The sequence below is a fragment of the Plectropomus leopardus genome, chromosome 9, assembly GCF_008729295.1.
Source record: "Plectropomus leopardus isolate mb chromosome 9, YSFRI_Pleo_2.0, whole genome shotgun sequence".
Classification (NCBI taxonomy): domain Eukaryota; kingdom Metazoa; phylum Chordata; class Actinopteri; order Perciformes; family Serranidae; genus Plectropomus; species Plectropomus leopardus.
In genome coordinates this window covers 23,025,612-23,052,500 of record NC_056471.1, presented here as the reverse complement: position 1 = coordinate 23,052,500, position 26,889 = coordinate 23,025,612, and the positions used below count along the sequence as shown (strand labels likewise).

At 39.0% G+C, this 26,889-nt stretch overlaps 4 protein-coding genes and 1 non-coding gene across 6 annotated transcripts; 2 read left to right on the top strand and 3 right to left on the bottom strand.

Annotated features, from left to right (window-relative positions):
* The first annotated feature begins 220 nt into the window (after nt 1-220).
* Nucleotides 221-3,686, top strand: pttg1 (PTTG1 regulator of sister chromatid separation, securin). Its single transcript, XM_042494000.1, has 6 exons — nt 221-301; nt 1,079-1,171; nt 1,294-1,427; nt 1,541-1,628; nt 2,012-2,173; nt 3,538-3,686. Exons 2-6 carry the CDS (start codon nt 1,084-1,086, stop codon nt 3,618-3,620), a joined length of 555 nt encoding a protein of 184 aa, XP_042349934.1. The 5' UTR covers nt 221-301; nt 1,079-1,083; the 3' UTR covers nt 3,621-3,686.
* A 90-nt stretch (nt 3,687-3,776) lies between these two features.
* Nucleotides 3,777-6,239, top strand: sowahd (sosondowah ankyrin repeat domain family d). Of its 2 annotated transcripts, none has more exons than XM_042493999.1 (2): nt 3,777-4,039; nt 4,883-6,239. In XM_042493999.1, the coding sequence occupies exon 2, from the start codon at nt 4,998-5,000 to the stop codon at nt 5,952-5,954; it is 957 nt and encodes a 318-aa protein (XP_042349933.1). In that variant the 5' UTR covers nt 3,777-4,039; nt 4,883-4,997; the 3' UTR covers nt 5,955-6,239. The 2 variants fall into 2 exon arrangements, with proteins under 2 accessions (XP_042349933.1, XP_042349932.1); XM_042493998.1 differs by having other exon boundaries at nt 3,777-4,088.
* A 2,987-nt stretch (nt 6,240-9,226) lies between these two features.
* Nucleotides 9,227-9,362, bottom strand: LOC121948581. Its single transcript, XR_006106170.1, has one exon. It is a non-coding gene; the product is annotated as a small nucleolar RNA SNORA69 (small nucleolar RNA).
* A 3,672-nt stretch (nt 9,363-13,034) lies between these two features.
* On the bottom strand, nt 13,035-19,184 carry upf3b (UPF3B regulator of nonsense mediated mRNA decay). Its single transcript, XM_042493122.1, has 10 exons — nt 18,954-19,184; nt 17,694-17,800; nt 17,498-17,604; nt 17,305-17,403; nt 16,173-16,283; nt 16,016-16,059; nt 15,739-15,927; nt 15,492-15,649; nt 15,079-15,406; nt 13,035-14,027 (listed from the first exon to the last, which is right to left on the bottom strand). The coding sequence occupies exons 1-10, from the start codon at nt 19,062-19,064 to the stop codon at nt 13,893-13,895; spliced, it is 1,389 nt and encodes a 462-aa protein (XP_042349056.1). The 5' UTR covers nt 19,065-19,184; the 3' UTR covers nt 13,035-13,892.
* Nucleotides 19,185-23,146: 3,962 nt separating this feature from the next.
* LOC121948352 (NFKB activating protein) lies at nt 23,147-26,889 on the bottom strand. Its single transcript, XM_042493737.1, has 8 exons — nt 26,307-26,889; nt 25,600-25,680; nt 25,391-25,455; nt 25,211-25,303; nt 25,085-25,127; nt 24,810-25,001; nt 23,896-24,045; nt 23,147-23,604 (listed from the first exon to the last, which is right to left on the bottom strand). The coding sequence occupies exons 1-8, from the start codon at nt 26,726-26,728 to the stop codon at nt 23,430-23,432; spliced, it is 1,221 nt and encodes a 406-aa protein (XP_042349671.1). The 5' UTR covers nt 26,729-26,889; the 3' UTR covers nt 23,147-23,429.

The following is a 26,889-nucleotide window of genomic DNA, read 5'->3' as shown; positions in this document are numbered from 1 at the left end:
GACGTCTCCCCTTTTTGCACCACCCCCACCTCCATCATAAATAACGAACAGTATCTATCGTTAGATTAACTACAGGGACTAAATTTCAAAATACCAAAGTGGTATCATCATTTATTTGGCTAAATTTTGGTTCTACTGGAAATTATTGTGGGAGACGCCCATCCGGGTCCTCTGAGCTGCAGCCAATAGGAGGAAGGCAGTGAGTTTAAAACGGAAGCGCGGTCCATACAAACCAAACCAAAACAACTTTCTGATCTGAGAGAAAAGCAGCGACCAACCGCGTTTAGCACATCTGACCGAGGTAACGTTACCGCTTACACCGGTACAGCAACTTATTGATGATGTTGTCCGCACTTTTAGCTTGCTATTACCTGTAACGTAACGTTTTATACAGTAACGAAGACGTTACGCGACTTACGTGAGCTAACGTTAGCTAACTTAGCTATAAGGGTATTTGTTTTCAAACGTTAATTAACTTGACATAATAAAGTTCACGTTACGTCGATCTAAATTAACTTCAATGAGCTTTTAAATGGTATTTTGTTATGTATGATGGTTAGCTTTGTTGAACTGTAACCGAAACTTATTATAACAAAATTGTGAAGCTGACGTTAGCTATATGATAATAACAAACGTTGGTAAAAGTTACACTGTTTTTGTTAACGTTTCTTTGACATGCTGCCATGACGAACACAAGTCTAACGTCAATTAAATGATCAAGGCGACCTTACAGAAGTTATTTTTTTTAATGTTTTTATGTCTTTCAGTTTATCTTTTTTATTTAGAGCTTGAGGTTGCAAGACAAATTTCAGTGAAAATGGGCAATAAAGTATCATCTTATCTTGAACTAGAGAGGTTTTTTTTCACATTTTCTGCTTGGAAAATGAATGAAAATGTTAGGATTGTTTATTTTGTGCCGATTATTTGATTACTTGACTGTTTCAGCCCTGAAAACATTACTGATCTCTGATAAGAGCACATGTACAATACCAGGGTCCTTTGAATGCAGCATTTCACCTGTGTGATGTGATGTGATGTGTTTGCTAATGTCACATTTTATTTTATTTATTTTTTACAGATACAATGGCCAATATAATCTTTGCAGAGCGAGAAAATGCACGTCTTCATCCACCTTCTTTGAAGATACGACAGCGGCTTCAGTCTGCTCCAGGTATGGAAAATGTCACCCTAATTGTCAGATTTTTTTTATTTTTTTTTTTTTATTTTTTTTTTTAGTGGTGGTAATTTGGTCTGTGTATTAACATGCTCTGCTTTTTTTTCTTACCCCACCAGAGAAACTGTTGTCTCCTATGACCGGCAAAACCTTGCACACTCCTCTGCTGTCTGGTCGCAAGGCTTTTGGTGATGTCAACAAAAAAATCTCAACCCCTGCCATCAACACCCAGGAAAAACTCCTAAAGCCACAGGTTGGAGTAAACCATCACAGCGTTGTGTTCTAAAAGTATTGCCGGGCTGTGACCGATTTGCTCTAAAGCTCAACTGTGCATGTACAAAAGCAGTTATTTTTTGTCCCCCACAGGAAACTAAAGTCAAACATGCTTCAGACCAAAAGACTAAAGTGGAGGAATATCCAGAAATTGAGAAGTTCTTCCCTTATGACCCACTAGGTAACTATCACACCTTCAGTGGTAACCGTTCTCATAGCTACCAAAGGAGGTCATAGTTAAAAACTTTACAGTAATTTAAGGAACACTTAAGAGTCCATATTTGTACCATGACAATATCATCATTAGCTGTATGGGCGTTGGAGATGAGGATGCTGCTCAATCATAAATTACATTTTCTGTGTAAACTCTGCAGCATCACATTAGCTTTTCTTCCTCTCAGTCTATCAATAATTTATTCCCTCTGAGCTCAACCCATTTAGGCTCATCTGTATACAGGGAAAACTAGGAACATGCCAAATATGTTGATTCATTAATATGTATAAAGTTTATGATTCACCCGTGATGTTATTTTTAACATAAACAATGATGTATTTGTTTTCCAGAGTTTGAGAAGTACAGCATACCTGAGGATCTGATTCCTCTCAGTGGCTTCGCTCTGCCTGGACTGGCCTGTTTCCCTCAAGCTCCACATCTACATGAGGACGACCTGGAAAAGATTGATCCACTTCCAAACTTGTCACCTGTAAAGATGCCACAAAGTTCAGGTATCAATGCTCTATTAGGGGCCGCACTCACATTTTAATGATTAGGTTTGAAAAACATGCTTTAACAAAGTGTTGGTTGATGTTTAATACCATTAAGTACAGGGTGGATAAAGGGCTGGGAATTAACATTTGTCCATATGACCTTCACCTGCCACTTTGTCTGGTGGAGGTCATATTTTAAAACTTTACAGTAACATAAGGAACAGTTAAGTGTCCATATTTGTATCATGACACTATCATCATCAGCTGTGCGATCACATTTTCATATCTGGGCATTAGAGAAATTACAATTTCAGAAATTACATTTTTTCTGTGTAAACTCCACCACAGCATCACATTTGCTCATGCCATGAAATGAGCTAATGTGATGCTGTAGTGGAGAAAATGTCATGGCATGATTATCCTGCCCAAAATAATTGATTTCCAATATTATCCCCATAATCAACAAGATTATGCTCAAAATAATAAAAAAAAACGTATTGGAATAACTTAACATTTTGTCAAAACACATTCGTATTGCATCATAGGATACATCTTTTTCTTAGCTAATAAACTATCTTAAAAAGCAAAGCTTTTCATTATTTGAGAAGGTGTCACAACTATTCGTTTTAAAATCTACCAATGCATTATTAAGATCTTTTTTGTTTTTTGAAGTTGATGTGTATGCAGCCTGTTTGTAAGAGTGTGTTTCATTGTTGGTATCCCAGCAGTCTTTGTCTTTATCTGAAATACACCAAACCCCCTTGGAGCTTTTTTTCCAGAAGTGTTATGTGGTGGTAAGATTCTAATAAGTTAAATGTTGTCTGAATTGGGTATTGGCAGATATTGGCTTTAAAATGAAATATTGGAAGCTGCCAACATGCTGATTTCTGCTGATAGCACAACCTATTTATTTATTTATTCACTATTTAAATAACAAAGTGAACTTGTATAAAACATCAACCCCAAGCTGAAGTATTTTTCTAATTTTGCACAATGAATGAATATTGTAAACACTGAAAACCATTGTATTTCATGTCTCCAGCTGCTGTCGGGTCATCACAGAAAGAGTCTGCATATATGAAATGTACTACGCAAGAGACTTGATGATCACTAGAATTATGTGGGAGAAAAAGTGGATATGTCGGTATCAATTATCAGCCAAATGAGTACCAAAAATATCGGATATCTGCAACCAAAAAATATATATCTTGAATGATACGAATGATTTCAAAAGCAACATGCAACACCTAATTAGAAGTTACAATTGTCTGGCAGCTGTAACCATAAAGTATGGTGCCCAGGTTTAACACTACAAGTATCATTAACTTCAGGTATCATTAACCCCACTGTATCATTAACTTCACTGTATGTCCCCTCTCCAGATTACTGCCCTGAGCTGGACGCCTTTCTCCAAACACTTGACGAGCTGACTGTTGAACTTCCTCCAGAACCTTCTACTGACTAAATATTGATACATGTTTTTATTCTGACTGCATTTTTCCTAAAATAAAGTTGTTTTTTAGCATTCCTGGCCAGCTGATATCTGATTTTGCTCTGTAGTGCTCGTAATCATTGGTGGCAGGCTGTGAAAGTATCAGGGGAGTGTGCAGTGTACTTACTTCCTGCTTGAAGTCCATCAGTGGTCACATGTGAGGGATTCTCGCCATTGGTTTTCACTCAGATTAGAATGAACTTTATATCAGTTCCTCTTGAGAAGGAAAGCAGACTCAGCAAGGCGCTACAGCTCCGTTTTTTGGGGAGAAACACTTGGAATAACTGCTCTGTTTTTAAATCGGTTTACTCCAAACGTTTGACGGGATTGGACGCGGTTAATGGTTAATGGATGGCATTAGGAGAGACGGTGTGCGCTTTGGACACAAACAGGTGAGGACGATCAACCGGATACACAGACGACGGAGTCAAACACCGACTGGTTCGTATTTAACCCTTTTTTAACCTGGATCGACATCAGTTTTGTTGTGTTGCGTTCAGGAGATAATTAACCATTTGAAACCCCAGTAAAATTATTTGACTTCTGTCAAACATAGGCAAAAGGGCAAGCAGCAACTCAACAAAAATGTCCCATATTGAGGAACTTGGAAAAGTATTTTTTAACAGACGAGAGGATTATTAGAAAATTGTCAACAAAAGGGAAAATGTCCAGAAAACGTAATTTTACATTAAAAAATGCTTTACAGAAAAGTGGAAAAGTGTAATTAAATATGTGAAATAAATACGTATACTTTAAAATATATATATTTCCAGCCCTCTTAGCATATTCTAATTCTTATGGGTTTTTTTTTAACATTTCTTTTGCACTCAATTTTAGGTAATTTTCCATAAACTTGTTTTTCTAATCAATTGTTTTGCTAACTCCTGGGCCATGTCTAGTTAAATTGCTCGTTCCTTTCTCCCTTTTTTTTTAAATCAAGCAAATTCAATCTGGGTTTCAAAGTGTTTAACTCGAATTAAATTCTAAAATTATATTAATATTTCTAAAACTGTCTTACAGAACACAACAATTTAACACTTTTTAGGGTAATCTATTTATTTTTGCTTATTTTAGGGGAATTTTCTAGTTAACTTGGTAATTTCTTGCCATTTTCTGAATGAGGAAATGAACAAAATGAGGAACTAAACGCTTATAATTGCATGCTTGTGCATTTCCCAAATGTTTCAGACGTTCATGTGTATATTAAAAATAATCTGTTTCCTCCCATGGCACAGGGAATGAGTCCAGCAGAGTGGAGGGAAACCGGTCCCTGTTTGTAGTGTGACGCTGATATCTTCGGGGTGTTGTCTAAATAAAGGAAGTCGCCTGGAGCTGCTCGTGCAGGGAGGCATGCATGAGAGCAGATCGGATGATGTTGTTGGATCCGAACCAGCTGTCAGTGACTCGGACGCCCACAGCAGCGCGAGGTCCAGACAGGGCACCGTTGTGGAGCGGCTCTCGCGGTATGGCATGCAGGTCATGTTACCCGGTGCTTTCCAGCGTAGGTCGCGGCTGCAGAGGCAGCATGAGGTCACTGACAGCTCCGGAGCCCTTCAGAGGGAGGCTCCGGAGAGGACCTCGCTCACACCCGCCATGCGTAAAAAATACCTGAAGGAGCTGCTCCTGAGCGACCCTTCACACAGCGGCTTCAGCAGCGTGCTGTCTCAAACCCCCTGCGTGTCCACGGAGCAGGACGCAGTCGACTGGGCGCTGTACCCGATGGAGCACGCGTGGATGCTTTCTGCAGTGGAGGGCAGCTACGAAACCATCCTGGAGTTCATCTCCGAGGACCCGTATCTGCTGACCAGGAAGGATTTTATCAGCGGGTACTCGGTGCTGCACTGGCTGGCCAAGAGAGGACAAGACGAGACTCTGCTCAAACTTTTGCGCTACGCGGAGAGCGCGGGGATCCCGGTGAACGTGAACGTGCGGGGCAGCGGCGGGCTGACCCCGCTGCACGTCGCCAGCATGCACAGACAGTACATGGTCATCAAGCTGCTGGTGGGAGCTTTCAGCGCCAACGTCGATGCAATGGACTACAACGGGAGGAGACCGTGGCAGTATCTGAGGGGAGACGCCCCGCTGGAGATGAAGGAGCTGCTGGGGACATGGGACGATGAGCACAGCTGTGAGCACAACGCCAACAAAAACAACAACAGCGCCGCGGCGATCAACTCCTCCGCTCATGATGAGGAGGAGGAGGATGGAGACACAGAGGAGGTGACAGACTCGTTTAAGAGAGCAGGCAGCTGGAAGTTTGGCTCTTTCAAAAAACTGCTTCCCTCCTTTTCTTTTCTCGGAAAATAAAAGCTGAGTGATGATGACACAATCCTTCAAATATGTACATTGTGTCACATTAAGTTTCCCAACACTGAAGAATATTCTTATTAGGGACTGTTCGTTATCTACAAGAAGGGAGGGGGTGGTGCAAAAAGGGGGAGGCACTTAACCCTTTGACACCTGAACAAATTGGCTTGATTTCTTTGAAAAATATTGGAGGGTGACGAGCAACTGTCCCAAAAAATGTGATAAATTGTGAGAAAATTGGTTTGCAATAAGCAAGTAAGTGTTTGGGGTTTTTTTTTTAAGAAATAAAGGTACAACAAAGTGTTAGAAAAATACATCATTTTCCTTTTTACTGTAACATAATTCTAAATGTGCATATAATCAAGGGAATTATTTTTTTTTAGACATTTTCTCCTAATTTTTTGATATCTAATAATCCCCCTTAACTTATTTTCAGATCATTTCCATAACCTTTCCATTTTTTAGGTCATTTGTGTTTTTTCTGTTTTTCAGGTAAATGTCTTGTAGATTTGAATCATGTTTTGCTAATTTTGGGTTGATTCATTCTTTGCTCTTTGCCTTCCTCACTCGTTTTTGAAAGAAATCAAGCTAGTTTGCCAGTTTTTGAGTTTGACAGGCAGAAATCACTGAATAAAATGAACATTGATAATCAAATGGATGTTTTTTTGGTAAAATACTTGATAATTTTAGCTCACAAAGCCTCTAAAAATCCTTCAAATGAAACTGCTCCAAAGTCATGTTCAAACAGGTCATAACCTTTGAGCAGGGTCACCAAAGACACGTTAACAGGGCTCAAAACTGGGAGTCACTATACTATACCATCAATAATCAATATTGCTATTCAGATGGGCCCAGAGAGGCATCGTGTTAAAATACTGGCACTTGAGTATTTTGCATTAACTTTCACTAAACCCAACTTAAATAAAACACTTAACACCGAGCTTTAGACTGAGCTTTTTCTTTACATTTCTTGCAGCTGACCCAGTTCTGCTTGTGTAAACAACTCAAATGTAAACAGCTGCAGACGTGGCAAACGTTTTTCCTCAGTTTTGAGCACTCTAAATAAACATTTCTTAGTCTTGCTACTAGATTCTTAAATGGCAGTGCTGTCTTTGGCACGAGCAACAGAGCCCGAGCTCAGATTCTGACCAAAATCTTCCATGAAACAGTGATTCAGAAGTATTTGCTGTGTTGCCAAAGAGTGAAACCCCCTCAGAGTACGTCTGTTACTGCAGAGCTGCGTCAGCGTTAACCCTCCCCACGTGATATTTGGTTTTGTTTCAGAAAAACACTCCTGCTTGTAAGTGGATCACAAAAGCAGCCGCGCAGGCTCGTATCAAGTTTGATCACAGATCTTTTATTGTCAAACATGAGAACAACCAGAGTATCTGTACAAAACGACTGCTGCTCCAGATAACACGGCTCCCTCCCCGCAGTCCGGCCCAGCAGCTGGACGTCCTGGCAGATGTTGGGATGGAGGGACGCTGGGATCCAGAGACCCTCGTGTTTACAGGCCCAGCTTGGTCCTCCTCCAGTGTCTCCTCTTGGAGTTGTACCTGAAAAGAAACATTTCAGGTATGTCATGATGAATTTAAGTATAAAACTCTAAATCATTGAATGAAAAAAAAAAAAAAAAAGTGACAACGCAACAGAAAAAGTCACCACTGAGTGCAAAGTATTTCTACAACCCTCTTACACAGAACAAGCTGTCGGATTTATTCTAACAATATTGCTATTCATGAGCTGAGCTGTTTGCAAACCGCTTTCTATATTCATGATAAACACTAAAGCAGAACATGCAAATTGCAGCTATTACCAGCGTGGTCTTTTGGTTGTGCAATGCCTGCAACTTAGTCCACATCCACACCAGAATATTTTCATTTAAAAACATTGATTCAGAACAAAACTTATCTCTGTACAGTGTTTAGCATATTTCAGAAAACATGTCACATGAGCATTCACATACAATAAGCCTGTGTGTTCCAATAATCAGTTAACAGTCTATATTCTGTCACTGGTGGCTTAGTTACAGAGGATGAGACAGCGAAAAGCAAGACCAGAGATGCTTTTCTTTGATAACGAGGTGCAACTGTTAATAACAACAATAGTGATAAGCTATTTGCGGAGCACTTTAAGCAAAAGCACAAAGTGCTGTCCAAAAATCAAAAGTAATAATTATGAAACACCTATTATGAAACACCTACACATAAAGTCCTACGTATATGTTTGCATACTTAAATATCTGCAAACACATGCACAAAATAACTTGTTTAGAAGAAATAAAAAAAGTAAATAAAGTAAGTCTATCAACTATTAGGAAAGGCCTTACTATTAAAGTAAGTTTTAATGTATGTAAAATGAGCGTACAGTGGTCAAGGTGGCGGAAAGCCGATTGGGATTCTTAGAAAGCAAATATGCTGAAATATGAAGCGCAGTATCCACCGAGGTCATGGACAATCACCAGAAGAAGTCACGGCATTAGGAGAGAAGGACTCACACAAGCAAAAAATCATTTTTAAAAAGTATATAGGCCGACCTACGATGCATCGACTTGACAAGCTGAGACTGATGAGACCAAATCGGAAACATGAATGTCAACGTGATCGTTTCCAAAAGTCTCTTCTGCCCATCTAGACTTTAATGCAACCCCAGAGCTGATGTGAATCTCACTAAAAGAGTCATTAGCACCCAAGTCCAAATCAGTGGAGTACTCTGATAAGGAAAAAAAAGTCCTGGAGCCACTGAAGAATCCACATCTTTCTACACATCTGAAAACTGATTTTTAAGCTTTAGTGGTTTACAAAGATAGTATTTATGTTTTGGATTGTATTCTCTTATTTCCTTGGACATGTCAAGACTAACTGAACTGTCCAAAAGTACTTACAGATGATACCAGCCTTCTCATTCAAATACCAAACAGTAAAATTAAGGGCACGTTCGAGGGTTCAGTCGAAACTATGCAAATTCTGTTGATGCTGCTCCGATTTCAGACACCACAAACTGTCACAATGTCCCGATTTCACCAGCCTGTGTGATCAACACTATTACTGAAGTCACTGCAATAACAACTTTCTTTTTGGCGACTGTAAACTCACTCGAAAATCCCCCTCTGAAGAAACAATTACATGTATAATCTCTTTCCACTGGCACTAAATCACTGAGGTTATTGTGGGATTCTTTCCAGACCACAGTCATTTCAGAAACAGCCAACACCATGGAAATCCTTCAGGAAAGCACTTTAGTGGGCAGAGCAGCGGTCGGGACAAACAGCCAAATGTTCAGCTACAGAGAGCTTCCTCATCTCGACACAGAGAGGAGGAGTGAGAGCTCTGTAGCAGGAAGATGCTCTCAGCAGGGTTAATGACAGCACTCCATTGCAGTAGAGTGCTGCAATTGCAGACCTGCTTTACATGACAGGAAGTTCCTGTTCGCTCTCAAACAGCTCTGCACTTAATGATAACACAGAGAGCTGAGAGGAAGCTCGACAATCAAACAGTGCTGAAGTGCAATTTTAAAACCAATAAAACAGAAAAGCTCTCAAGATATAACCATCTTCTAAACCTGCAGGATATTTCTTCTTTTCTCATTAAATTTCCCTGTGGAAATAACTGAACTGTCTGCACAAGTACATATAACATGTCATCATATGGATTTTGTTGACACTTATATGCTTGTTTTACATTAAATCCCCTCACTTACATAATGATTTCTAAAAGAACAGCCCATACTTTCTGTTTTATGGTCAATTTAGAGGCTATAGTTTGTGGTGCTGTTAAATTATGTTACATTATACTATAGTGTTAAACACACTGTTGACTATTCTTAACGTAACACTTCTCATTATGACGATGCAAATCAAAAACACCACAAAACACAACAGTATTTGTGACCGTCTTGCTCATATATACACACTAAATTGAGAGTGATATTGAACTGAATGGTTCTAGTCCAGAGCATCACAGTAAAACAGGTGAACCTAATAAACTTGCAAATAGGTATAAATAGAAGTGTATTACTGGGACTCAACACATTCGGATAAACTAAATTATACTAATTATACTATGTTATATGGCTGCACTATACACTGTAATATACTGTCGTACAGTATTACTTACATCATCACACTTCATCTTATACAACATTATGTATCTTAATAATGTATCATAATGTGTCATATTATTGTTTTAATATATCACATTAACTCTTGCATAGTTTTCTGATTAAGGGTCAACCAATATTGATTTTTCAGGGCCGACAGCTTAATGAGACCAATGAATGATATTTAAAACATATATGCACTTACAATAAAAAAATTAAATCTTTGTAAATATTTAGAATAATACTAACTCCAACACAAAATGTTGTTTAAAAGCCTTTAGCAAATGTTTTATCAAAATTGAGATGTGCAATATTATATACACCAAATTCCCAGCAACTTTTTTTTTATAGTCAAACCAAAATTTACAAATAAAATGAGTAAGAGCCGCTCCCTGAGGTTTTCACAGTAAAAGCTCCTCCCATGCTGACACTTTCTTTGCACTCTTTAATTAATTTCTCATTAAATTAAAATGTTGATACAGAAAATCTGTAAAATGCTACATATTGTCCCAAATAATCATCCAGGCCAAAAACTCTGTTGACCCAAAGTCTAATACAAGTGATGAGATCCAATTTAAATCATATATATTAGTCTGATGTCCATACTTTATCCTGCTTTCCACCACACCAAAGTCCCTTTACCATATCATTTGTTTCCAAACGCTTTAGTGTTTATTTTCCCTCTAATATTATTCCAGAGAATAGAGACCACGTTGGTGTAGTGCCATTGAGATGTTTGTGTCTGCAGGTCTTAATACACTGCAAGCCTCATTGAGAAATTTGATGTATAAAGTTATAGGTCGGCTGAACAACTCAGAGAACTGTATAATCATGGCTTTGACCGGCATCAAATTGAGCACTACACGCTATATGTCCAGGATATGGAAGCATTGGTATAGTAGTCTCCTCTGTGGTCATTGACTTTTTAAATTGTTTTTTAAGTGATCTGTACGTATTGTATTAGGGATTTTTAAAATTTTTTTTTTTTTATTAAGTGATCTTATTGCATTGTGAGTATGTTGTGTATGGTACTTCTATGTGTCTTTTATATCTTTTGTCTGTATTGTCTTGCTCTTATCTGGACCATTGAGTCTGTAATAAAATTTATTATTATTATTTAACTTTAGACCCTCAGATCTTCAGTCTATACTTTATACTTTTGCAACAGCCTCATTTTCACGCTGGGCATCAAAACAGTTGTACCTGATCTTGTCATGCAACTTTACAAACTCATGCAGATTGTAAACTTTCAGCGCACAGCTTCCATATTCACTGTGATGCACACATGACACAAAAACACGATACACTCACCTGATCTTGTTGCCGGTCTTCATCCTGATCCACTGAGGAATGGGCCTGTTCTGTTTCTGCTTCTTGGCGAGGAAGCGCTTGATCCTGAAAGTCTTGTGGGACGACTGCAAACAACAAACAGCGCCATTAGAGTCAAAACACAGACCTTTCTCCTGTTCTGTTTGTCTGCTACTTTAAAATAAATATGTTTTAAACAGAGTAAATATGGGCACGCTAGCAGCTAACACTTCAGGAGGCTAACATGCGCAGCTCTACAGAGCGGATACCGGCTAGCATCATCGAACAGCTTTAAAATGCTCTTATTCACTATTTAAAGGAAACATAAGGATTTATAAAGTAACATTAAGATATTTATGGATCACACCACGTATCTGTGAGGGTGTACAGTGGCTGCTGACATGGATGTTTAAAGATTTTGTATTTACCATTTTGTCCACAGTCCTTTCCCGACTATGGCGGTAGTCGAAGAGGAAGAAGGAAGTGACGTCGGCTCTTTTATCCAATCAGCGTCCGCCGAACAGGCTGCACGTTCTACCCACAGCGACCCCACGAGGAGGGTTTGTTTACATGCACCGTAGGACCTTCAGACATAATGTGTGTACTTTATTATTAGTAGTAGTAGTAGTAGTGGTGGTAGTAATAATAATAATAATAATAATACTGAGGTAAATGTACTACCATACCGTGACATATATATTTATTCAGTGTATGTTGGAATTACTTATGTTTACATGGTGGTACTTTATTGGTGGTATTTGTTTTACTAGCCCTCTTGTTGCTGTTGCAGTGGAGGAATGTACTTCTATTCAGTGTCTCTACCTAGTGTGATCCAGTGTGTAGTTTGTATCTGTGTCTTTGTTTACTTGTTGTACAAGTCTTCTTTTTTGTTTTTTGTCAATGGTGGTAAACCAGTTTCCCCTTTGGGAATTGATAAAGTGAATCCTTTCCTACATTATACCAGAGTATTTCCAATGCTACTTTATACCTGTACACCAAAACATCTACATATACATAAATGACATGCATATAGATACACAGTGAGATTAAAGTAAAAGAAGATACATTACTATAGATGAGACTACCCAAAATATTTTAAGTAGTTGGAACTGAGTCCACCTCTGCATGATATATTATTGAAATACTAATTAATTACATTAATTAATTACACAGTAAAAAAAAAAGTTTCATGTTGTACTTTGGGTGCTTTTACTTTTAACACTTTAAGGACATGATACTCTAATGATAATACTTGAGATAACTTACATCTTGGCATTACTACAAACTTAAATTATTCTTACATGTGGTTCATCCTTTGTCAATTATGTTTAAGTACATTATCAGCTAAAGCAGAGTCGGTATTATTATATATTTTTTGGGGAATTAAAAAAAGAGCTCTGTGTCAAGTCTAGTGCTCAAATGATACATATTTCCTTTGTTAAATCAAATTCAGTACTATACGAGTACTTGAAGAGGGTCGACAGGGGCCCGAGAGAAAATTTCTGGCCCAGATTCAAGACTACTTCCAGCAGTTAATTAAGCAAACTCAGCCTGGTTTAAAAAGAGGAAGAGGTGGACAAAACTAAACTACTGCAGTGTTATGAAACAGCTTAAAAGCCCATAACATAAAAAAATGAAAGACTGAGCATTTCACCAAAGAAAGACACAAAGACATTAGCAAAGGCCTCTTTTATTTCCAGTCAAAAGCGGCTCTTGTACGTTAGCATCACCAGCAGTGACGTGTTCTCATGCTGTATTCAGTTAAGTGCATCACACATTAATGTTTGAGGGGAGTTTCAGATTAGAAAAAGGGGGGAAGGCCACAGGTCGATCACTCTGATTAAAGTCTGCATGCAGGCGCGGCTGTCACATGGCAGTCTAGTCAGGAATGGCTATTTCTCCTCAGTCTCTGTATAAACAAAACACATGATCCCAAACTAGGTGAGTTCAGACTGATGTGTCCGTGAGACGGTTTTACGGTTACAGATCATGAAAAGTTTGAATAAAAGTCCTGCACATACATTTGGGTTGTCAAACTCCCTGCTCAGAGGAGGATGTAATGTCCATGAGTACACTTTAAACTGAAAATGGCAACAACAGAAATGTCCTTCAAGACAGTGTAGAAAAAATGATGTTGGGCTTGGCAATGTTGACATGGTGAAGTTAGTGAAACAGCTGTGATATGGACTAACATGTTTGCAGCATGTACAGCTCTTAACATCCGAGAAACAATACTGAAATAAGGTCACTTTGAGTTCACGTGGTCCAGAAAGCTTTGGCTCCATCTGATGTACCCTGCAGCCAAACTCTTTCCAAAGGTTATCGTTACCTTTCCTAACAAATAAAACTAAAGAGGGTCACATTCAGGCACTAAGAGGCTCCACAATCGCATCTCTGCCTGCGAGACTGGGAGAGCCGGATGCAGCCCTGGTTAAGTTGCAGTGGGTGTCGCCCTGCGGCGGCACAGCGCTGCTCTGAGCCTCACAGGCCTGTCTCCTCACCAAACTTAAAATGCCGTAAGTAGAAATCTGCTCAATCGTCCCCCTTGTCTGCCACTTTCTGGGACTCCGTGTCTGGCTTCCTGTCGGCAGGGTTGGATTCGGCTCCTCCTCCACCTCGATTTCGGCTCCTGGCCCCTGGCTGGTACAGCTGAATCGCAGGACGGTCCTGATGCAAGGAGACAACTCTAAATAATACTGGAAATGTTTGCAAAAATGACTTGATTTAACCCCTTAAAATCTGGAGCAATATCTCTTTTCATGTGCCGCTTTCAGATGCCTTTAGAAACTATTTAAATCTTTTAAACCTGAGTAAATTGGTTTGATTTCTTCGAGAACAGGGGAAAATCTGAAATGAGCAACTTGGGAAGAAATGTCAGGGGTGCCTTGTGGCTCAGTGTATAGAGGGGCACCCCATGTATGGAGGCTGTGTCATTGCTGCAGCAGCCGCAGCCCTTTGCTGCATGTCTCCCCCTCTCTCTCCCCCTTTCATGCTCACACTGTCCTGGCAATTAAAGGCAACAAAAGCCCCAACAAATTTAAAAATAAAAAAAGAAATGTCACACAAATTGTAAGAAATTAACAAGTTTAGAAAATTATTTTTTAAAAAGCTGGAGAAAATTTTCCAGAGAGCTATATTTATAATTTTGAAAATTATATATTTAAAATTATTTTACAGAATTTGTATCAATTTGCAGTAGTTTTTTTTCCCCAGGTCATTTTTGTTTTGGTTGGTTGGTTTGTTTTACTTTGATTTCCCATTAGTCTGTTTGTTTTTTTTGTTTCAGGGTCCTCACAACTTTTTATGGAAAAAAAACTTCTCTTTGATTTTTCAAGGATCTCAATTTTTTTGTCTTGACCCACCATATGGATTTTAACTTTTTTTTAAAAAAAATAAATTCACTGTTAAGTTACAGTATTGTAGTTTTATCTATTACAAACTGCACATGTCAATGACTTTTCCCAAACTTTTAATGATTTTTACAAGGTCCATGAGTTTTCCAGGTTTTCAATGACTGTGGGAACCCTAATGTTTGTGCTTTGTTTTTTTGTTTGTTTGTTTTTACTAATTTTTCAAGTGCTTCCTCTTCTTTTTACTTATTTGTTGCTAATTTCTGTGTCATTTCTTCCTAAGCTGCTTGTTGCCTTATTCCCATGTTTTCGAGAGAGATCAGGCCAATTTGCCAGGTTTCAAAGGGTTAAGAGGCTGGTGTCATTACCTTATTTCGCAGTCGTTCTCTTTTACCACTCTCCTCCTTCTTGTTGTCTTTGGCGGGTCTCTCCGGTCTCTCAGAGTGAGCAGAGTCTCCTGTGTTTTCACTCTTTTTCTTCTCTAAGGCACGCTCTTTATCTTTTTTAACCTCCTCCTCCCGTTTCCTGCACGAGTTCTCTCCATCCTGCCGTTCCCTCCTTCTCCGCCGATCCTCGTCCTGTCGCCTGATGCGCTCCTTCTCTTTCTGCCGGCGCTCCTTCTCCCGCTCTCGATCACGCTCTCTGTCTCGATCTGGGTCGCGGTCCCTGAACTCTTTCCTCCCATCTTCATCTGCTCTGTGTGTAAAGAAAATATCTGGCTTAAGCGTCCTGCTCGAAGTGAAAAAACAGATTTTTTAAAGAAACGAGTGAAGCAACTAACTTTCTTCCTCGATCTTCCTTATTTTCAATGTGCTGACGCCTCTTGTGATCAGAGCTCCCCGTGGATCTGTCCTCCTTATTCGGCCTCTCTGGTTTCTTGGACTTTTCCTTCGGCTTCTCAGAATCAGCATCATCACCTCGGTCTGGCTTCTTCAGGAGCTTCACAGTTGAAGTTAAAGACAAGATTATAATGAGATACTGGAGATTACACAGTGGTTTAAGCTAATTTAGTCTACTGCAGCACACACCTTTATCTTTGGTTCCTCCTTCACTTGGTCCTTTTCTTTCTCCAGCGGTTTCTCGAGTCTCTTCATCTTGTCGGCCTCTTTGCGCTTCCTTCTCTCCTCCTCCCTCCACTTACGACGCTCCTCGTCACGCAGACGTTTGCGTTCAAGCTCCCTCCTTCTTCTCTCTTCTTTTTTTTCCTCCCTGATTCTCTGAACAGCATTAAAACAGGACATGAGGCCGCCGTCGTTCATGCACATAAACAATCATAACTGTGTTGTGCCACATTTCTTTATTTACCTGTTTATTCTTCAGGAAGTCCAGTAGAGGGGTTGTTTTTTTAGCTTCAGAGAGGAAAAAAGTATGTTTAGATTCATCACTCCAGCAGCGTGTCTGTTTTAAAATATAAAACAAAACTTCCAGGTGCACTTTTTAATTTGAGGGACTGAACACCTACCAACAAGTTCCTTTGACTTTGCCTCAATCTCCTCTAACAGAGTCTCAGGAGTTGATGCCAACTTATCGTCATCGCCGTTGTAATATTCAAGAAACTTCTTGTAATCTGGATCTGAAAAAAATATAGAAAATACAAATAAAGACATGCTGCTACTTCTGGTAAGACTGTCTGTAGCTTAATATGGTGATATATATTTTAAAGGTCCAGTGTGTCAAAATTGGAGGGATTTAGTAGCATCTAAGGTTGAGGATTGCAGACTGCAACCAGCTGAAACTTCTCCTGGTTAGAATTTGAATGTTCATCGTTCAAAAAGTCTTTCGAGGAGCCAAATTAACTGCAGAGGTCTCTTCTTAAAATAAACGGCCCAGGTTATTAAACCAATAAAATCACTGAATAAAGCAGTTCCACATTTAACAATCAGTATTTTATTTCCAACACTCATCAGAGAGGCTGGGAGACACAATAAGGCATTTCTTGAAGTCTTTAGTAATGTCTGTAATGTAAGGATAATTAACACCATGTTTAGCTGTGTGTTAATGCAGACTTTCATCAGGCATGTGTTAGTTCCTCTAACTAAGCTGTTGCTGCTGCAAGATCCTGCAGATGGATGCTTTCTGTGTGCTTTCACTAGTAGAGTGTTTTCTCCAGTCTTTGTCAGTGTTTCTCTGCTCAGTCATTTTGTGAAATCATATGGAGTTTCCCATTTGGATATAAAAGGCTAGTTGTAAGGTAACAAAAACACAAAGATTCCCAGTGTCAGGAGATTAAACCCTAAAGAAATACACTAAATATTTTATGTTCCATTTCTGCCAAATCCGACACACTGGACCTTTAAAACTATACTTGATTGAAGTAAGGTATTCTCAGCTCAGACAAAACCATCAGCTTAAGAACAGTTGTCCTTAGACACAACATTAAGACAACCCCGAGCACCAATTAGTTATTTTGGATGACTATTTGAGAAATAAGTGGCAAATATATTCAAATGAATATATTCACAAATGTGAAGCAAATACTGGTAGTTAATTGGATTGAAGGCATTATGGAGGAAAAAAAGTCCTACTGAACCAAACCATCACCAAACCTCTCTTTTCAATTATAACATAAACGTTAAATAAATAAATATCTTTACCTTCAGCAATTGTTCCACATTTCGCATCCTTTTTCTTGCTTCTTTTCTTGGCAGTCTTTTGAAAAGGTGCAAACTCCACAATGGCAGGATACTCCTGACCTGTTTAAAAACAACATGTAGACAAACATGAAGCCTCAATTCACACACGAGAGCATCCTTAGGATTTTATTTAATAAATGTGTGTTCTTCATACCTCTGCTGTCAATGAACACATATCCATCAAATCGATCTCTGAAGAGAACTATGTCCTCTTGATTTTTGAAGTTTATGTAAGCCCTTGCAAAGAGGTGAGGGTAAAGGCTGAAAGGAAAACAAAATCACGTCAGGTCACACTGTTAGAATCACTGTTGGGATTTTCTAAACATAGAAACTACCTTATATAAATTCACCTGGTGTCGTTGGAGAAAAACTCCAGGTAGTCCACCTCTGGGAGAGGTTGTAGCTGCTCTTCCAGCTCCTCCTTGGTCAGACTTGGTGGTAGTCGTCTGATCACGATCTGAATAAGGTTCCCACATATTCACAAATTCAATTTCAAAACGTTTCCATATTATTTCATCCCACCTCCATCATGTTATTGAGATAGTTAAAAGAAAAAAAGAAAAGAGGTCAGCCTATATAGAGATAATGCCATACGCTATTGAACAGGCACTTGCAGATAAGCAAACTGTTGTGTGTCCTATGGATGTCAGTGCAATATGATGTGCCTTTGGATTACGATTTTGACACAATTTTGTGAATTTAACTCTTGTTAAGAAAAAGTTTTATGGACATGTCTGATAATTTTTGGCCACAGAGCACTTGATATTTAATCAGTAATAGAAGGAATATATTTTGCACAAACATGTTCTGAGTTTTTTTAACAACATATTAATCCTTTAAAACATGAGCAAATTGGCTAGACTTATTTAAAAAAAAAAAATGGAGAAGGCAATGAGCAACAAAAGAAGAAATGACCCAAAACAGAATAAAAACGTCTAGAATATTACCTGAAAATTAGTATGTAAAAAAGGTGCTTAAAAGTTAGAATAATTTAAATAAATAACATATGTTTTATTTTTATATATGTAATTATGATAATTATAAGTATAGTTTTTCCCCAGCTTTTCTCCTTTTCCCTAGCTTTTCTTTAAAATAATTTTGTAAATCTACTATTTTCTTGCAATTTGTGGATCACTTCTTACCAAGTTGTTCACTGCTCATGTTTTTAAATGAAAGAGTACCAATTTGTTCAGGTATGAAGGGTTAAACAACAGCCAAACAATATATATATAAATGTTTTCCAAAACATTCTGTTAATTCCAAAGTATTTCCAGGCTTGGACAACAGATTTCCTAATGAAATAACTTTTCCAGTAACCCCATGACCGTGGGAACCCTGTCTAAGGGAAAGATTACTGACAAATTAAGGTATTACCACGTCTATGAAAACATTCAGACTGGAAAATGAACACTTAATATACATTAACTTATAACTGGAGTTAATCAAGTTACAATTTATCTAACTCACTATATAAATTACAAACGTTAACTATGTATAATATATCTAACAAAGCAAAGCCAGTTGAGAACTTGCTGTAATTTTATGAAACTAAAAGTATCCATAACTGACGGTTTATAGCAGCAGTAGCTAACATAGCTAGCAAGTTTTACCTTTGTCATGGCCTCTTTCTTTTCCTTCGACTTCTCCGTCTTTTCTCCATCTTCACACTTTATTTCCACTTTTCTCTCCTTCGGCCGAGCGTTTTCCTTGTCCTCCTTCATAGTTGAAAAGCTACTTTTGTCCCGCGGTAGTATTTCATCTCATTCCGCAGACTTGTTTACTTTTTTAGCAAGTTAGCCGGCTGCTAGCAAACGGACCAACTTCCTTTAACCGTTGGGCCTGCAGCTCCGCGTGACCACAGCACGAGGGCGCTGTGAGTGAGAACCGTTTAAAAAAAAAAAAAACAAGCCAAACAACGAAAAAAAAACAGAGAATGTGGACTTTTTTAAATTAAATTTTTGTTTTCAATTTGTCTGCGTTATTTTTCTTGTAGTCTGACAAGTGCGTTATATTTTGTTGTTTAATCTGTTGTTTTTTAAAGAATGACCTCAAAGTCAGCTTCCTCTATCGGGTGCCCTTCAACATAAAAGCTTGCAGGTTTACGTTAACATTTTAAGCAGTTTATTTTTTGTATGACACGAATTATTACATCAACTTAGCGACTATTCAGTGGGCAACTGGTGTAAAAATAATCATTTCGATCTTAAAATAGCGAATACAAGCTAAAGTGATTGCTATGTAATCGTTTCTCCAAAAATATCAATTTGCTGCCTGAAATGTATTTCCTTTATTTAACTGCGGAAGCAATTTATCAGCAAATATATCTTCCAAAAATATTTTTTAAAATGTATAATAACTTCTGACAGCATGACTTTTAAACTGTTTGTACAACAATGGCTATTTTATCATCTTCCGCTTTTCTTTTGACGAAATCCGACCGGAAGTATTTATTCTGTAAGCGGAACACGTCAGGCCGTCAGCAGGACAGTCGACATTTTGTTAGCTTCTTAGCAAAATAAACGGTCAAAGGTAACCGCAGGGCAACTTGGTTGCCATCAAAATTGCTCGCTGTCTTGACAGTCACCGGCTGTAATCATGTGGTATGAAATCCTGCCGTCTTTCGGCGTCATGACCGTGTGTTTGATCATTCCCGGAGTCGCCACCGCGCTGATCCACAAGGGCACCAACGGAGGGAAGGTGAGGAGAAACATGTGAACCTGAACATGTTTACAGGAGGACTGAGGCGGAAACACGCAGACTGTCCGTGTGTCTGTTCTCCAAAATGCTGGACTGGATTATTTCTTGTTTGTTCCCTGTAGGAGAAGAGGCTGGCCCGGCATCCGTGGCAGTGGCATCTGATAAACAGAGACAGGCGAGTGTCGGGGACGGGACGGGAGTTTGACTCAAAGGTGAGAGTCCACGATAGAAATAAATATTTAGGAAGAAAACTCCTACTTTAAACGGTGCTTATTTTTTCTATTGTCCCAACCTCCAACAAGTACTGTTTGGAGGCTGTCTCTCAGGTCTCAACTCAAGGGACCGTTCGTTATTTATGAGAGAGTAGTGGGTGGTGTAATGAGGGGAGGCATGAACACTGGGGAGGGATATACACACACACACACACACACACAATATTTATTATATATAACTTTAAGTGTCTGTGTTTTGTATTTATATTAGTCAATTTTTAAAGGAAACATGCTTTTTAAGTCATCCAGCCTGTTTGGACGGCATGTTTTCTTTAAAATTAGGGTTCCTACAGTCATGGAAATCCTGGAAAAGTCACTTTATAGTCACAATTTCCAAGCCAGGAAACGTCATGGGATTAGCAAAAGTATAAAAAGTTTTCAAAAGGTCATGGAAATTTTGTTGCGTGTGATTAAATTGTTACAGTAATCGTTTGTTGTTACATAATGGAAAGTTAATTTTCTGTTGCTGACAATGTGACGTGACTCTAATGTCCATGAAAAGTCATGAAAAATTGTTGAAATTTTGTCTGTGGAAATGCATTGGACCCCTGTAAAATACACCAAAATTACACCATTTATCATGGGCAGAAACTGTAAAAACAGAAGTTATTGTTGGATGTATGATGTGTGACAAATGCTCCAGTCAGAAAATGCATAACCAAACCTAAGCTTAAAATCGTGATGTTTTGTCAAAATCACGTAACTCTACATTTAGTGTTTGCACTAACCAGTATGCACAAGATAACAAAAAATATTATTTGGGTAGGTGATTTAGTGTTATTTTGTTTTAGGACAAAATGTAAATCTGAAATCCCGAATTATTTTTAACAAATTTCTCCTCAACAATTTAATTACAACCTGACATTTGCTTTAAAGACACTGAAAGTAGAAGGCACAACAAGTGGTTCAATACAAGAAGACAAAAAAATGAGCAAACTTTACAATCATTAAATGGATTTAGATAATGAAGTTTTGGCTTTCATTATGAGAGGGGATTTAGGTGTCGTACTATTTTTTCCATCCTGCTCAACAGCGTTTAAACGTACAAATGCAGCAGAATCTGCACATCTGAGCAACCGGCTTGATGAACACAAACACGGCTTCGGGTGTTTTTAATATTTTGCTGAAGAGGCCTCTGCTGAGGCTTCAAATGGACAGAGCTTTGCTAGAAATTGAAGTTACCAAAATGCACTCTAAAAAGGGGGCGCAGAGGGAGATGTCAGTCTGTAAACACACTAATCCGGCACTTTTACTCCGAACGCCTGAGTCGGCCAACCGCGTGTGCGACGTGGTCACTGTGATGCGTTACACAGCTCAGTTAAGTTTGTGTCACATGAGTTTCATACTGTTATCAACTGAACTAAAAGCAAAAGCTGTATGGATGACAGAAAACGCTCTTCGGCTATGATCATCGTCTCTTTTTCCTCAACAGGGACTCGAAAACATCCACTGATGACGAGGAATTTCAAGACCCATCTGAGAAGAAAACTGTACATTAAAAAATTCTATTTAACATTCAGCTGTTTGTTTTTTCAGTCTTTTAAGGCAGTCGTCCCTGTTATCAAATAAACTCTTCCACGCTGGAAATCCTCTGAGGCATCTTGGCTTGATGTTGAATTTCAACACAACAGACGAGAATAAAGCTCCAGTCAAATAAATGTTTTCCACATGTTCATATGTTGCAGCTGTATTGGGGATAATGCACTGCGGTGCAGGAATATATCAGTGTCTGAGGTGACACTAGACACTGTCTGAGATATCTAGTTCTGATCAGGTCTTGAATGTATCCTCCAGGACTTAAAGCTGCATCGCAGTCGCTGGAAAAAAAACCCTCTAAAGTATTTTAATTGTTCAGACTGAATAAACAGTGAGTCTCTCTGCCAGAAAATGAATCGCCAACCATATAAAGGTTCCCTTTTTCATTAATGTAAGTGCTTCTTAGAGAAGTTGTGATATGTATTTTTCCAAATTTGATGACATTTGATAAACAATTTATTGCGTAACATGATAAACAGATAAATCCAGAGGATCCCTAAACCGACACTCACTGCCTCCGTATGATAAAGTGTCTCCTCACTGCATCGGAAAAGACGTTGGTGATTAATATGATGAAGACCAGAGTTCTTTAGTTATTAACTATAGTTGAGGAGAAAATCATGGACGATGTGAAACCAATGATCAGGATAGTCTGATATGACTCAACTCTCATCGGGATCACTTATATATTTAATCAAATAGTGAAAATAAACTATTGCATTTTTCTGGGGACCCCCGGGAACTCCCTATAGGACCCCCGAGGGTCTTCATGTATCTGGTTGAGAACTACTGGATTAATCAATAATTTAAAAAATAAAATAATTGCTTTCTTGTTAGCCATAAAGTCCACATTAAAATACTCCTTTCAAATCATTTTCAAAATATTATGAGATTAACGAGAAACACGCTTGTTTTTACCAACATCCACCAGCTGCAGTGAACTGGCTGAAAAAAGATACAGAGAACTAAAGTTATTTAACTATTAGTGAACTAAACTGACCTTTGACCTGCTAAAATATTTCCACAAGCAGCTCAAGTAAGTATCAACAAGCGCGTCACTTGGAATAAATAAAAAAATCGCTCTAATTCAGTTATTCTGATGCTGGGGTCGGGGAACCTCCGACGAGTCGAAAGGTAAATCTCACAGGAAAGTAGGGCGGGGGAAACATTTTTTTGACAAAATGATATGTTTCTTGGACATTTCTCTAATCTTTTTTCACTTACGAATTACTGTTAACATTTATCTCTCAGGGCCTCCAAAATTATTTAAAAAAAAAAAGAAAAATCTAGAAAACAACTTCATAATGAAAATTTATTACCGTTCTGATCAGGATAAAACATTTGCGAGAGAAAATGAAGGTTGAACAATTTGAAGGGAAGATTCCTTTGAGTAAATATGATGGAAAATATAAAACAAGAAAAACTTCTTAGAGTCACGTAAACACATTTCTTTACAGTTAAGATCGTCCCTCCACACTGTACATTTAACCACATCTGAATGGGATCATCTTCCAAAAAATAAAACACTGATACCTCAGGACAGACGGTAAAGGTGTCATATAATCTGTACAGACGTGAAATTCACTTCTCCTCTTTGCCTTTGGTTTTTCGGTAAACCATCTCCCTGAAGCTCGACAGGATCTTGCTCTCTCTCTTCCTCCTCTCCTCCTGGTTGAACGAGGCCAGAGCTCTCTTCTCGTCCGCGCTGTAGATCTGGTTTTCCTTTCTCAGACGCACGGCCTCCATACGACGATGTCTGCAGGGTTACGTTAGAAACACGTCAGTGTCGCAGTAATGATAAAGACGGGCACGTCGTGGATCACACCGACATCTGAACCATCACCATTTACTGAAACGCTGCAGTAAAAATCCTAACATAAAAGCCAACATTTTCATATCTTAATATTTGTATTTATATTATACTGCTAATATTTCTTCGTACCTCATAGCTGCTGTAATATTGTGAATTCACCAGGAGACTAATAAAGGATTGTCTTATCTTATCTTAAGATGAGAACGTAGATTCCTGTTTCTAAACATCACGTACCTGCTGCCGCTCATCACGTAGCCAGATTTCTCGAAGTTTGCGATCTCATCGCTGGTGAGACCGATCTCACCTCTTCTGGGGATACGTTTGCCTGCTTTTACGTACTCCGCCATCGCAGCACCTTCACCTGGCAACAGCGCATGACCAAAACTGGAGGGAGAAAAATTCACTTATTGAACCTTAAGAGTCAAAAGTGTAAACAAAAAAAAGACTCTAAAATATTTCCTGTGTGCAGTAAATAAAGAAAGAGTATTTGTTTCTTCTAAGCTTCTTCTCCAGTTCAGTATAGTATATAGTATAATATATAGTCAGTAGTAATGTTAATCAAGGGTTTGGGATTAGATTATGGACGATTTTATCACAGATCACGATTAAAAAAACAGAAGAAGTTGATTGTGGTGAATTTCCATTATTGGGATAATCATAAATATGGATAATTATCTGGATAATACGGTGAACCTAACTTATTTTGGCCGAGATAATAATTTTCATATTGTCTCATGCCGAGCCAGGGCTGCAACAAATTATTTTATTCATTATCCTGCAGATTATTTGGCCAAAAAAAAAAGTCAGAAAACTGAAAAATTTACACAAGCACAAGTTCCCACAGTCAAAAGATGTGGAGTCCACTATCAATTAAAAAAAAAAGAAACATGCAATATAATATTTCAGACGCTGCAATAAATAAATTAACAGGACAGAGTCGACACTACAAGCATGTTTGTGAGTCTGCGGTGCTCTGAGGAAAATGATAAATCCTGATTATTCTGCTCTAAACTGGATTAGAGCAGAAAGCTGTCCTCTTGTCTTCAGTTGCAGCGATAATCTGTCAGAGTTTATTTGTCTTCATTGTGTAAATTCTAATCACAATGTTTTAAACTGTGTTAGTGACGTATGATAAAAAGCGGACTCACTCCAGAGGTCTGTCATCCTGCGACATGTGCGTGAGCGGAGCTTCGGGGCCGACCACATGTTCATCCATGCACGTTTTCTCCACCCACATCACCCCGTTGGGATCCTCCTCTTCCTCCTCCGACTCTTCGCTGCTGGAGTTGCTGGACTCTTTGCGGCTCTTCTTTGCCTTCTTCTTCTTGGACTTCTTTGACCTGTTCGGAAACATTTGATGTTTGGTTAATTGGCCCTGTTCTGTGTGACCGACGCTTGTGTTTATCCGTATGTTTGCACTTACTTCTTGCTCTTCTTTTTCTTTTTCTTCTTCTTTATTTCTTCCTCTGAGGAATAAAAACATTACAGTTCAGCTGACCAAACTTGCGGAGTATGTCACGTAACTACGACATTAACAATGATGTTTTACCATCTGAGTCTGATTCCAGCTCGCTGTCCTCTGAGTGTTTTTGGTGCTTTTTCTTTTTGGATTTCTTCTTCTTCTTTTTCTTCTTCTTCTCTTCTGTAAATGACAGAATTAGTGTAAATTCAAACGGCACAAACTATCACTGTAACTAATTCATGTTCGGGCAGAGATTGTGCTCTTTACCTTCTGAGCTCGACTCGGAGCTGCTGTTTTTCTCGTCTTCTTCGACTGGTGTGAATTCATCAGAGCTGGTGGAGAACAAAGAAAGAAAGTCACGCTTTCTGCAGCCAGACGTGTGCAGAGGGGAGACAGGTGTCACCCTCTGGAAAAACAAATGCGTAGCGCTTCTTTAAAAACAATCTCACATGATTATCGATGTGTTACAGACTTACTCAGGCTCTTTCACTCTGGGTGAATATCCCCAAACTTCAGGACAGCCCAACTCCCCGATCCTCTCCCTCTCCTGAAGACGCCTGCAACAGAAAAACAGAAAGATGCAGCAGTCTAATCAAATAACTGACCGTTACACTATAAATTCAAATAAATGTGAAAAAAAGAAACATTGACACGTTCATACAACTTCCTCTTTTAATTTAACCCTATAAGGCCTGTGCAAATTAGCTTGATTTCATTAAAAAACATGACAAGAAGGCAAGGGGCAAATTGAAAAAAAAAATGACACAACAATTAACAAACAAATGAGTAAACGACAGAGAAAATGACAGAAAATTAGCATATATAAACATATTTTTATATGGAATTATGATAATTATAAATTTAATTTTCTGGACGGTTCCCTTTTTTAAAAGAAAATCTAAAAATCGTTTTCTTGCGTCCGTTTCTTGCTCATTGTCTTCATGTTTTCAAAAAGAGATTTGCTCACATTTCAGATGTTTAAATGCTTGTGAAAGGGATCTGAACACGACTGATACTGATCCAGGTTTCAAAGGATTAAAACTGGAATATTACATGCTAAGTTGTATGTAAATATTGGCATAAAACTTAGAATGTGATATTCTAGTTTCATGAATTGTGTTCTTGAAGTCAATCTTTTAATCGATGACGGATGTAATCGATAGTGATCAGGTGTTTCTGTTACCTGGCGATAAACGCCTCCTGTCTCTGTCTCTGAGCGTCGTCTCTCTGCTGCTCGTAGTAATAATCATCTTTGAAGCCGCCGTGTTTACCGGGACCGTCCCGCTGCTCGCTCCAGTGGTTGTGACTGTTGTTGTGTCGGTCTCTGGACCGGGACCGGGACCTGGACCTGGATCTGGACCTGCGGGGGCTCCCGATACGGATCCGCCTGATGTTTCTGGCCTCTCGGAACCGGCGGTCCCGCTCCTCGTGCTCCTTCTCCCGGTTGCGGGGTTTCGGGAGTTTGGGCCCGAAGCTGTACGGAGACAGGCTGCGCTCGCGGCTGTCGCTGCGGTGGCGGCTGCGCGAGCGAGTCCGCTGTCTCCGGGCGCGAGGACTGCGAGGCTCCCCGCCGCCGTCTGAGCTCGAGCGCTCCGACAGGGGCATCCCGACCGACCGCTTCACTGTCACCGGAACTACCGGACACACTAACGAAAACAAGGTGACCTGAGAGGGAGAAAAGGAGAGAAATGAAAACGCGTCAGTGTTGATGTTTCTAATCGTCTTCTTTGCGTTCAATAACAGGAAGTACCGATACGTCCGTCCCT

Coding starts and splice junctions, on each gene's coding strand:
- pttg1 (XM_042494000.1), top strand. CDS start 1,084: ATGGCCAATATAATCTTTGCAGAGCGAGAAAATGCACGTCTTCATCCA. Junction 1,172..1,293: donor GCGGCTTCAGTCTGCTCCAG/GTATGGAAAATG, acceptor TTACCCCACCAG/AGAAACTGTTGTCTCCTATG. Junction 2,174..3,537: donor AAAGATGCCACAAAGTTCAG/GTATCAATGCTC, acceptor TCCCCTCTCCAG/ATTACTGCCCTGAGCTGGAC.
- sowahd (XM_042493999.1), top strand. CDS start 4,998: ATGCATGAGAGCAGATCGGATGATGTTGTTGGATCCGAACCAGCTGTC.
- LOC121948352 (XM_042493737.1), bottom strand. CDS start 26,728: ATGCCCCTGTCGGAGCGCTCGAGCTCAGACGGCGGCGGGGAGCCTCGC. Junction 25,456..25,599: donor CCCAGAGTGAAAGAGCCTGA/GTAAGTCTGTAA, acceptor GTTCTCCACCAG/CTCTGATGAATTCACACCAG. Junction 25,304..25,390: donor CTCCGAGTCGAGCTCAGAAG/GTAAAGAGCACA, acceptor TGTCATTTACAG/AAGAGAAGAAGAAGAAAAAG.
- upf3b (XM_042493122.1), bottom strand. CDS start 19,064: ATGAAGGAGGACAAGGAAAACGCTCGGCCGAAGGAGAGAAAAGTGGAA. Junction 17,404..17,497: donor TGTGTTCATTGACAGCAGAG/GTATGAAGAACA, acceptor GTTTTTAAACAG/GTCAGGAGTATCCTGCCATT. Junction 16,060..16,172: donor AAAGTCAAAGGAACTTGTTG/GTAGGTGTTCAG, acceptor TCCTCTCTGAAG/CTAAAAAAACAACCCCTCTA.